This window comes from Pyxicephalus adspersus, chromosome 3 (assembly GCF_032062135.1).
Source record: "Pyxicephalus adspersus chromosome 3, UCB_Pads_2.0, whole genome shotgun sequence".
Classification (NCBI taxonomy): domain Eukaryota; kingdom Metazoa; phylum Chordata; class Amphibia; order Anura; family Pyxicephalidae; genus Pyxicephalus; species Pyxicephalus adspersus.
The window spans coordinates 55985312-55998391 of NC_092860.1; the positions used below are offsets into that span (position 1 = coordinate 55985312).

General features: G+C 39.4%; 1 protein-coding gene across 1 annotated transcript in view; it reads right to left on the minus strand.

The window, feature by feature from the left end:
• POLRMT (RNA polymerase mitochondrial) overlaps nucleotides 1-13080 on the minus strand; it is a 59244-nt gene that overhangs the window by 15404 nt on the left and 30760 nt on the right. The window contains exon 20 of the mRNA XM_072404762.1: nucleotides 7181-7245. Within this exon, the coding sequence (XP_072260863.1) occupies nucleotides 7181-7245 (65 nt within the window). The remainder of the gene's footprint in view (nucleotides 1-7180; nucleotides 7246-13080) is intronic.

Here is a 13080-nt window from a genome sequence, read left to right on the forward strand (position 1 = left end):
TATATCAGAAACTAATTGCAGAAATACTGAAAAGACCCAGCTAAAATGTTTGTTCACTGTAGTAATGGATGCTTTTTTTATTACTATGAAGTTTACTTAGTATATTTGTCATCCTGTTGGAAAGTATTGTTTGCTGCAATTTTTGAGACAACCCAGAGTGCATCTCGAGCATTACATTAGAAATATTGTTTGTAATAAGGAATTCTTACCCATTAGCTCACTTTGTGCTTATGGATAAATCCATATTAATACACCAACTTTTTTTTTTTTTGCAGAGATCTGCCTGCTGACACGGGGTCGAAGGACTGCCAGTGTCCGTGCTGACACATACTGCCGCCTTTACTCGCTGTCTGTGGATCATTTCAATGAAGTGTTGGAGGAATACCCAATGATGCGACGTGCGTTTGAGACGGTGGCCATAGACAGATTGGATAGAATAGGTAAGAAGCAACCACAGACACCATCCAATGCCTAATAAAGTCAGGGATACATCACATGATCTGCATTGACAGTGCCCAAGGATAATTTGGGGCTTTGGTGGGCTCTGCCAGGTCATTGACTTGACTGCACATGCATATGACGTGATGTGTAAGACAGACACAACGTTTTGTTGTCAGATTATGAGAAAGTGGTGGCTTGTACCTAAGCTGTATTAGTGTTAGAGAGGGGGAGCTTTAGGACTTCCACTTTCAAAGCTCAGCGCTGAAAGTGAAAAAGTAACTCTATAGTGTTTTTTGCAGTGTAGGACGGATACTCTGTATTGCCCGCCAGCTGTGTTACTATTTATTGATCAAGGGGCATAACTGAATTTGCTGCTGAAATCAACCCCTATTATCCACCAAGTGCCATCTTAGCCTCAGTTTAGATATGGAGCTAAGAAGGTGTTGCCCTTGTGAACCATTGAGGAATTTTAAATTTGTTTTTTTTGAGAATAATTAAAAGAGAATTTAGTTCCTTAACTGCTTGCAGTAATTTCATTTCATTCACTGCATTGAAATCAATGTGATTTTAATATAATGTGTAGCAATTTGAAATATAGTGGAGCTTTAAATTCCACTTTTTGTGAAAATCGATTAGTCTGTGAGGAGATGAGATTGACACTACCTACTTGATATCTTTTATTAAAATTTCCATGGTTTGCCTTTTTATGACACAGCAGAAGGGGTCTGCACAGAGTATGGGATAGGTGTTGAGTAACAGGAGTGCAAAATAGCTGCTCTCCCATTGTATGCAATGTAGGAGAATGTGTTTTAAAAAGTGTGTTGTAATTTTACCTCAGTCGAACTTTTCAGCTTGAATAAAGTTGTATTTTTTTTTTTTTTACACAATTCTTTTTATATATTTACACCTAAAAGATGTAATACTCTTACTGGTGTAATTTCATTCAACATAAATTTCTGTGTAGAGCTTGCAGTTTTTATACTTTCTAGTTCAGTCTCTCCTTCCCAATTGTAGCTAGTTCCTTTGATCTCAATGAAAGTCCACTAGACAGGGTCTGTCCAAGTGAAGACAAAATGACAATTTTCTGTCGATAAAGTTGTGGAAGACAAACTTTCTGATAGTAATGGAGACCATAAGAACTCCTATCTTGACTTTACATAACACAGAGGATCTTATGAGCAAGAAGTAGGCATAAAATACTGTGACTTAGTAATGTTTGCTTCACTTCTTATGTAAAATGCAAATATGGATCTTCCAAGCAGATAGGTATTGGCCACTAATACCAGAAAGATGGTATTTTTATCAGTCATATTAATTACATTGTAAGTTAATTATTGCATTTATGCGCAAAAAAAGAAAGCTGCAGAATAACAAAATCAACTGGTTCACATGGCTGTGTGGACATTAAGTTAATTTTTTTTTTTTCTGTACCACAGGGAAGAAGAATTCCATTCTCATGCACAAGGTTCAGCATGACTTGAACTCAGGTGTCTTCAATAACCAGGAGAATGAAATAATACAAGAAATTGTCAAGTATGATCGGGAGATGGTGCAGCAAGCTGAGCTTCATCAACACCAACTAAGTGGTGGGATGTATGCCACATGCAATCCTCCCTCTCCACAACCCCAAGTCACATCTGCCATAGCAACTTTGCAGCAAGCTGTGGCCATGAGCTTTTGTCCCCCAATGGCCAGCCCATTAGTGGGTTCCCCTCGTATTATGAGGCGACTCCAATATGCTCAAGGTGTGCCTGGAGCTTTTCCTATGACCCCAGCTCTTTTCCAGCCATCCTTGCAGCTCTTGCAGCATCATCCTCCCCCACAGCAGGGCCCACGACGGCCATCTACTGCTGTGCCCAGTCCCCCTAACCAATCACCACGAGTGTCTCAGAACTTTGCCTACCCAGCCAAGCATCAGGCAGGCTCACAGCTTTCTCTCACCCAATCTGGAGGCTCTGGTTCCCCACATCGATTGTCTGTCCACAAGAGCACTCATTCTCTGCACTCTGGCACACTCACGCGTGAGTCTCGCCCCCTTTCCGCCTCACAGCCCTCACTGCCTCAGGGGGCATCACAGCTCCGCAGTCCACCAGCTCCTCCTGCTACGACTGGCAGCTTAACCTCTCCGGTGGCCAAAGGAGGTTTGGGGCCACAGGCTGGTCCAAGAGTACCTGCCCCTGCAAGACTTGCCCTCTCCCATCAGTTGTCCTCTTCTGGCACAGTTGGTGGTGTCTCGGACTCTGCAGTAGGGACATCGTTAGGTGGCAGGAAAGATTCTGTGGTTAGCGCCCCAGATACTGATCCCATCAGGGGACGGCTGTCTGCAAACTTGTGACTAAAGGGTGTATAGATGCCCTCACTCAAATTGGTAGGTAATGGATGGTGCACAATTGTGATTAAGAGAGAAAATATAATGTGCCCTCCTAGCCATCCCTGTGCCACTTTATTAATAACTCTACTTGTTTAAGAGCCCTAATCATGATTGGGAGTGGAGATATTAATATGTGGATGTTACAGATGAACTAGTAGTTAAATCAGTAAATGCCACCTCAGTAAGCACTCTGCCACAAAACTCCTCCAGTGTTTACAAGAATAGGAAAATGCAGCATTGACATATTTACCAAGAGCTCCGCATTAAAATTGATGGGTGCAAATCTTACATGGCTCTAGGGCAGCTGGTCTGCAGTAAGGAGGAAACAGACTGCTGGTATTTACTTCAAAGTTTTTGATTAGTTAGTTAAACAATATGTAGACACTTCAAAAACTCTTATCTGGTGGATCCTCACTCTAAACTGATCAATTGGAAAGGCTACAAGATTGTTGCGTATGCCCAAAACACATTAAGCCAATCTCTTTCTGCAAACTGCAGGCAGTTTGCCATAGATATAGTCCTCAGCAGGACATCAACAACCCAGTGACAGTGTCAAACATGGATGTCATGATAAGCACCTATAATTATTTAACCATACCTACATTTAGTTTAGTTTGTAATCATATTTTATTTAGGAGGCACATTTTTGTGTGATGTCACCATGTGTGCCCCAATTCCTTTCAGAGAGAAAATCGCCAACTGATTAGAATTAGTCACTACAAGTCCCAGTAACAAAATAATTGCATTGACAGCAGTAACACTACAGATGGTTGTTGTGAATCTTAAGTGTATCCTTACAGCAATAATGCAGCCACTTTAAAGAGGTAAACGCCAATGTTTGAGTGATAGTTCTAAGGGTTAAACAATAAATGTAAACGTGGCTGCAACCTTCCACACTTAACAAAACAAATAGTAGTGAATCTGCAAAAGACATTTAGATAAACAGCCAAAAAAAGGCACTGCTAGCCAATAATAAGCATGTAATGTAAATGCAGCTGCTACAAATCACTCCTGGTTGAACTGTGGTGCCAAGTAGCCTTCCAGCTCTCCTGGGCACTCCAGTGGCCATGGATCTGCTCAATCTCTCGCACCAAAGGACCTCTGTGTGTTTTATTTATGAACCATGTATTTTTTTTTCCTGGTATTTCACTGCTGTTGTCCATTCCATGGATTGTTATTTAGAAAGCCATATTGTGTATATCACAGCTGTATATTGATATATATATATACATATATATATAAGCCTGTATAATCTGTACACTATACATCCTGTATAGCAGGAGAGGGGTTGAGTGTCTATCCAGTGTAGATGTAGATTCTTAAAAGCCACAAGTCAGGAATTTTCACTCACAGCGATGGAGGAATGCTGCAGCAAAGCACATTTTGGGTTTATTTACCCCCTGCTGATTTATCTGTGGTGTGGCCTTCAGTAGATGAATACATACAATGACTAGGGATTACATTTTTTCTTCTAAATATCATAACTGGCCTTACTATTCCCCCTAGCATTGAAAACGAACAAAGCAGTGTTGATTTATGAATCATAGCCATAAAAAACTATGAATATTTAACTGCCCTGCTATTTCTATATGCTCTTTATGGAGCTGCACCACTGGTAAACTATGCACTGGGAAGAAGCCCATAGGCACTGGAGTGCTTCTTTGATGAAATGCCTAGAAAGGGGCAGTCCCATCTAGACTAATGTGTCCTACAGGAATTTCGCTTTATAGGCAATAAGTACCCATCCTGTTGTCCTCTGGATTGTGGCTTTCATAGTGATGGAATACAGCAGTTACTATTGTGGCAGTTTGTGTCAACATTGAAAAACAAAAAAAGTACTACAACATTCCATTTTGTCTTTTAATGATGCATTATTTTCAAAAGCATGTAATTCTTGTAAAAAACAGAGGTGAGTTATATGCTGCAGGCTATTAAATGGGACTGCCCCTTCAGGATATAAGAAATATGATGCAGTTTAAACTAATCCATTTAGGGGAGTATCCTAGATCTAAGAAAACCATGAGTTTTTATTCTGCAGAATAAAAGTTGCCCCTCTGCTCCATCTGTGGCTGGCAGTGTCACTGATGAATGTATTTTGGAGACAAGGGGGGGACTGAGACAGTGCAGGGTCTTGTGTCTCTGCAGAAGCTGCACTTTATACTAAGCAAATGATTCCAGCTTCTCTGTGTGTGCAATAAACAGATACTTCTGAACTGTGTGTTGTTTTGACTGGTTAACAAGGTTATTATCTGTAGAGGGAAATGGATTGGTTATCTTTAGAGCTATTCTAGCCTATAGACCCCTGACAACTAAAAGCAGCCATGCTGCATTGCTAATGTACTGCTGGCCAAATGAAGGTTACACAGAGGACACGCCGAGAAAAATGAACTCCGCAGGAGGATATGCATGGATTACTAAACTTTGCACACGGCCAAGAAGACAAGCCAGCATACAGTGTCCTGTGTCAATAACATGAGGCTTAACTTAACTATCTATTTTATGTACAAATAACTCTAAATCAACCCCCTTCCCCAAAGGCCTAGCAGACACAAACAGATCTTCTGTCAACCCTGTGCTTACCCATCAATATTCAGTAATCTAATGGCAGTTCTGAAGCACTGCAAACGTGTGTATGAGATTCTGCCTTTCAAACATTTTTTTCAGATTAAAAGCTGCAAGATTTCCAATCAGATGTACATAGTTGATACAACTTGTGTACTTTTAATCAATATTTTCCAGCATGTCTGATTTACTTACAATTCCCGTCTGATACACTATAGATCTGATTGTTTCATAATTTGCCTAAGTACTAGCTGTAATATGCACGCAGATAAGGGCACTACCCTATAATAAGTATCTTGTGTTTGGTTTTTTTTGTTGGTTCCCTCTTGTTAAACATAAATTTTTATAGCATGAAATTCAAAGCGCTGTGCCACTCTGCCATTTCCACTTTGTGAAGGAGCAGCTGAGCCACTTGTTCACAGCCTGAGGCTTTGATGAAGGCAGCTGGCACGGCTGCCTCACACCACTGTTATCAAGAATAACAGCAATACAACTTACGAGGGAGCCACTGTCCATGACTGGGGATTAGCAGTGTAGAAATCACTCCTCTCACTTTGTGATTACAAGCAGAACATGCAAATCTGCTGCATGTTGGCATGGTAGCTTACAATACCCTGTGGTTTGTGCATTCCTAAGGTGACATGCTGATACTTAGGGGAAAGCTCAGATAGAATTCTAAGCCTATAAGAAGAAATGCCTATACTAATGTTTTAAAGTGTGTAAATGGTAACTTAAAATATAGAGTTAGAACCCTTAGTAAATCTGATGTGAAATCATCTAAAACTAAACTTTAAACAAACTTGTTAATATGCAGTTGAAATGCACATGAAATCCTTTTTCTGCCAAAGTATTTGTAATTCTGCTTGGCACATTGCATAGTTAAGGGGAGTCACCACTACAGTCAGACAAGTAATACAATGGTGTCCTTTGCCTTGAATAATGAAGGAGCCGCAGCATATAACATCCCCCTCTGCTGTAGCCAGAGAGACCTGATTTGCTCAATATATCCCCCCCTCCCCCGGTCTGAATGCAGATATCAAGACAGAGGTATTTACACCATGCTAGATAAATGTTAAAAAATCAATTAATATACCTTAATTAAATAACTGGAATTTTTTGGAATGTTGGAGTTCAGCTTTCAAAGCCATTCATTGTTCAAGAATGCCTATTTAATTGCCATCCCCACAAGCTGCTCATTTTTCTGTTCCTAATAGATACCTCCAGTGAAAATCCTAGCTATCAATAAAAGAATTTAATAGGCAATAATACTGAATTTCAGTACAATAATCATATTAGTGTCTTAATGCCTATTGTGAATAGAAATGATCCATTTTGGATTGTAAACAAAGCAAATAATGGACAGCAATGAAAACTTTACAACTATATATTCAACTTACTTCCACAAAAGTGTAATGTGTTACTTATTAGAAAATAATATTGAAACAACTTACTATTACTTGTATTTTTATAAAAGTTTTATTCATACACTGGCTCCTCTAACCACAAAATTACAAGAGGTTCCTGAATAAAGGGCAATTTGTTAAATACCTATGCAGCTTCCACAGGAAGGATAGACATAAATGCAATGCTGTAAAAATAGTTCATCCAATCAGGTCTATTGGAGAATAAACAACAGTTCAATATATTGCAAGGCCTGAGCATCCGGCAGTATGATTAACTGAAGAAATATGTTGAATCTTTTACATTATTCAGGTTGAATGAACCTACAATCAGAGAGAATGGGATAAGGAGTACAGAACGATGGAATTTTAGATAACATAGGACACATAAAAAGAAAGTCTTTACCTGTCGGTGGTACAATGCTGAAGTGATTCTTCATCTTCATACTTTCTGAAGACTTGCTCTGTAAACTGAATGACACAACACAGTTGCTGTTGGGGTAATCATGGTAATACAGTTCAAATGTTCATCCAATCTTTTACTTTACCGTAATGTATTGAGGGGCAACTATGATGTTTAATAGAATTAAAAAAAAAACCTTGTCAGCAGATATTACACTTCCACAAGGAAAATGAGAAGGAAAAAGTAGATCAATTTAAAGGACAGATTGGAAAAGGAGTACAAATAATATACTACTATGACTACTCCTATAAAACTGATCACTACTCTGTCAAACCAAAAGAAAAAGAACTAATTAATTCACTAATAAATGTATAAAAAAAAACTCCACTAATGTTTTTTAATGCACAGACTAGAAGACAACAGCTTCTAAAATTTCCGAAAATCATACAATTTCAGTCTTGCTTCATTAGGTCCTCGATGATAGGTAGCCATTCCTGACAGTGACATTCCATATAAAACCCTCGTATGTATGCAATTGGTATCCATAAATACAATTCTGCAGTTGACAATATCTGAACCTGTTCACATTACTTTCACATTGTATCAATGCACACAACCCAACAAATATTGCATTGTGGTGCACTGCTAAAAATGGTTCATGGTACATTAGCCAGTTTATTGAAATGAACTGGCTGCATAGATAAAGCCCATGAGTTTGAGAATTAAGCACTGCAATAGTTTGGTCCTAAAGAGGAATTAAAGAGTCCCTTTAAGGTCATCTAGATACACATGTGTTGGGGTATTATTTTAAACTATTTTTAAAACACCAACATATTACACAGCACTGTACATTAAACAGGGGTGGCAAACAGAACAATGACAAAGGAGGAGGAGAGAACCCTGCCCTAAATCACAATCTAAGATTTGGGGTAAGTAGCTCACAATATGAGAGGAGATATGGAGGGGTAGCTGAATGGTGAGAGTTTAAAACACAGAAGAAGATGGGTAGGCCAGTTTGAATAGATTTTTGGGTTTCTTTAAATGTGCAGATAGTGGGAGTAAGCCTGATAGTACAAGGGAGACCATTCCAGAGAGTGGGGGCAGAAGGGTGGATAAGTCTGGCTGCAAAATTCATAATAGATTGCAGAGAAAAGAGTCCTCTTAGTGGTATAGCAGAAAGGAGGATGTTACAGTAGTCCAGGCGAGAAATTATAAGAGAGTGATGAGTGTGTACAAGGAGTTTGGTGATGTTTGAAGGCTGAGGGGAAGATACCAGTAGAAAGGGAGATGTTGAATAGTTCAGTCAGTGGAGGAGTGGGCACAGTATGGGTCAGAGGGGATTGGGTCAAGTGGACGTGTAATAGACAGAATTAATGAAGAAAGGAGACCTTGTTTAAACTAACTGAAGGAGGTTAGTGATGATTTACAGGTGAAGGGGTTGATGTGGTTGGAGTGGTGCATTTAGCAGAGCCATCAATTCTGATTTTGATGATTAGATAAGAATGAACACATATATCAAGATTGGCCTGTATCAACACCATAAACCTGATAAGATCTGACAAATTCATCTCAGGATAGATGAAACCTGGGTGCTCCTCCTGGGCCTATTCAGAATAGCAAAAGGTAGTCTATTATTCTGAAAGATGCTGTAGTGACATTGGACACAAGAATAGTAGAACAATCTCCTGATTTGAGGAAATGCCCTAAATAACCCAGTCCCTGTGAAGTACCAGCAAAAGTTCTTTGCAAGATCAAAACACCCGTTCCAATACTCGCTTAGTGGAGGAGACAGAAAAAACCCACCTGGGTAAGGATAGAAAGCAGAATTTCTCTGATGGTTTCCAAAGGAGGCCTTTGCATTACCTGAATTTGGCTTTCTCTGCTTTAGAGGAAGATGTAATCGGTTAAGTTATTCACAACATAGATGACTCCCTAAACAAAAGTCTTTATGAAGGAAGCTAGTAGCCAGTGGTCTCTTAACCTCCCTGGTGGTCTAGTTATGTCATTATTTTTAAGCCAAAATCAGTACATTGTTTTGCATGGAAGCTTATTTTACATTGTAGAAAGGTTAGTCAGGGGTCAGAAACTAGAGGGGGGTGGATTGGGGATAGTTGGGGAGAGGGGTATGGATAATTGTAAGGAGCTTCCCATGTTACAAACAAACATTGGATTGTGCAGTACTAATTGTACTAAAAGCAGCAATGACGGTAAAAGCAGCAATGGTTTAAAAAGCCTGTTCACCAATGCTAGAAGTCTAGCAAACAAGAAAGGGGAGTTGGAAGCATTATTGAGTGAGGAGCATTATGACTAAAGCTACGTACACACGTCAGATTTTTATCGCCCGATAATCGGCATCGGCCAATTATCGGGCGAAAATCTGCCGTGTGTACAGTCGGTGTCGTCCATCGTCCGGACGACCGACCTGCCGGATCCACGGACGATGGACGACAGCCGATCGTAATGAAAGTGAAGGGGAGAGCGCGCAGCAGGGTGCCGCTCCGTCGCTCTCCCCCTCCCCTCTCCATAGAGCATGAACAGTGCTGTATGTACAGCACCGTTCATGCATCGTGCACTCCCTTGTCGTTGGAAAGGATCGTGAAAGATCCTTTCCAACGACAAAAATTGGCAGTGTGTACGCAGCTTAAGTTGGTATTGCTGAATCCTGGCTTTGTTCTTCGCATGACTGGGCTGTCAGTATTCCTGGTTATACTCTCTTTCTTAAAGACAGAGTCAAACAAAAGGGTGGTGGTGTCTGTCTGTATGTGAGAAGTGATCTAAAAGTGAATGTGAAAGAAGAAATTCCGGATGGAACAAGCGATGAGGTTGAGGCATTATGGGTGAAGTTGAATGTGGGGTTGAATAACACACAATTATTTATTGGAGTCTGCTATAGGCCCCTCAGTGCTAAGGAAGAAATAGAAAATCAACTACTAGCACAGATAGAAAAAGCAGCAAAAAGGAGAAGTGTTTTAATCATGGGGAGATTTACCCTGACATTGACTGGAGTAATGGCACTACAGGAACAGCAAAAGGGAGGAAATTTGTAAATTTAATACAAGATAATTTTATGGTGCAGTTTATAGAAGCCCCAACTCGAAATGATACTCTGCTGGACCTAGTTCTTTCTAACAATGCAGAGCTTATAACAAATGTGCAAATAAAAGTGAATCTGGGTAGCAGTGACCATAATATGATTTCATTTAATGTAAGCTGTAAACAGGAAGCAAAAAGAGGAAAGATAAAAACATTTAATTTTAAGAGAGCAAATTTTCCATTATTAAGGGTGGCTCTCTGTGACTTAGACTGGGAGACAATATTGTCCTCAAAGAACATAGAAATGGGAATGTTTCAAGTCTGTTCTACACAAGCACACTGAAAAATATATTCCAATGGGTAATAAGTTTAAGAGGCTAAAATTAAAACCTTTGTGGATTACAGCTGATGTTAAAAAAGCCATAAGGAACAAGAAAAGGGCATTCCAAAAATATAAAAATGAAGGATCGCCTTTATCATTTAAAACCTATAAAGAGTATAACAAAATATGTAAAAAAGAAGATAAAATTTGCAAAACTAAACACTAGCTCTGTGTACACAAAGGAAAATGGCATAGCTCAAGTCAAACTTCAGAATAGCAATGTCACTGCCCTGATGGATTACATCCACGTGTCCTCTAAGAGCTGAGCTCAGTTATTTCAAAGGTATTATTTCTAATTTTTAGAGACTCTTTAAGTCACTGGCAAGGTACCGATGGATTGGCGTAAGGCCAATGTGGATCCTATCTTCAAAAAGGGAGCAAAGTCATTAACAGGTAACTACAGACCCGTTAGTTTAACGTCCATAGTTGGAAAGGTCTTAGAGAGTTTGATAAAGAACCATATAGGGGAGTTTCTGCTAGAAAATAATATTATAAGTGAGGGTCCGGATGGCTTCAAGAAAGACCGAAGTTGTCGAACAAATGTACTCTCTTTTTATGAGGAAGTAAACAGGTAGACAGTAGAATAGCAGTTGATATAGTGTACTTGGACTTTGCTAAAGCATTTGAGACCGTACCCCACAGATGGTTAATATGCAAGTTAGGGTCAATAGGTTTAGAAAAGTCAATCTGTAAATAGATAGAGAACTGGCCTAATTAATTGAAGAAGTGGCTCAAGAACTAATTAATGATTCATACTCTGAATGGTCTAAGGTTATTAGTGGTGTACCCCAGGGTTCAGTGTTGGGACCTTTACTGTTTAACATCTTTATAAATGATATAGAGTTTGGGATTAAAAGTACCATTTCTGTGTTTGCAGATGACACCAAACTATGTAATGGAAATAAGTCCATAAAGGATGTCTATAATCTACAAGCAGACCTGGATGTACTGTTTGATTGGGCAGCCAAGTGGCAAATGACATTTAATATAGATAAATGTAAAATTATGCACTTGGGAGCTAACAACATGCATGCTTCATACTGTCTAGGGGGAATACATTTGGGGGAGTCAGAAATGGAAAAGGATCTGGGGGTTCTGGTAGATGATAGACTTAATAACGGCATGTAATGCCAAGTTGCAATATCTAAAGCTAGCAAAGTACTTTCTTGTATTAAAACAGGAAAAGAGGAATAGACTGCAGAGATGGAGACATTATCCTGCCCCTGTACAAAGCATTGGTCAGACCACTTCTGGAAAATGCAGTCCAGTTTTGGGCACATTGTTGAATTGGAGAGAGTGCAGAGAAGGGCAACTAAACTAACAAAATAAATGGAGGAGCTCAGTTATGAGGAGATATTAGCTGAACTGAATCTATTCTCCCTTGAGAAGAGACGTTTAAGGGGGGATATGATCACCCTGTATAAATATATAAACGGTCCATATAGAGAACTCTCTCCCCATTATTCACTTTGAGATCATTACAAAGAACAAGAGGGCACTCTTTGCGTCTGGAGGAAAAGAAGTTTAAGCTCCGGATAAGGAAGGGATTTTTCACTGTATGGTCTGTGAAAATGTGGAATCGGCTCCCTCAGGAAGTAGTTTCAGCAACTACTATAGATTGCTTTAAGAAAAAGCTGGATGCTTTTCTAGAAGCACAGAATATAACTGGATATTAAGGCTTTAAAGTAAAAATAACAGTGCCTTTTTTTTTGCTTCCTCTGGGCCAACTATGTCTTAAAAGATTTTATATCCGGGATATGTTTTTTTCCCTAGTGGTTGAACTTGATGGACTCATGTCTTTTTTCAACCTAAACTTCTATATGTAACTATTGTAGGCCTATAACTCGTAGGCATAACTCACCGAAATGTGTCCAATACTTAAAAAAAATAAATATTAAACTTTAAATAAAAAAAAAAATCTAATAAAACAAAGGTGCAAAAAAATACTGAAACCTGAACATTACTGTAAAGTAGCATATATAATATATATATATTATAATTATTACTTTGTATTTCATTCAATACAATTATTTTGTATTGAATCCAATACAAAATATTTAGAATTTCTGCCGCGCCTCTCACACGCTCCAACGTCACCAGGAACTCCTGGGGAATGTCAGTGCACTCACCCGCAGAAGATCAGAAGAAGACGCGGCCCGAGGATAGGATCCGACAGGCAGGACGCCGATGGGACCAGGTAAGTGTTTTTTTTTCACAGCGTGGCTCAGGGTTACTGCTTTCAGCATGTTTTTATTACCCAGAGCCACACTCGGGGTTACTGCCAGGGAGGTTAAACAAAGAGGAATCTCACCATTGATGGTACTAAGGGCCAGCCACTAGTCCAAACTCAAATGCAGAAAATAAACATTTCTCCCACAGATAGAACAAATAAGAAGAAAGCCCTCAAATGATTACGGCCCAAAGTACCAATTTGAAGACCAGTACACCTTGTGAGAAAATGACTGGCGTCTCTTCAGCATCATGAGAA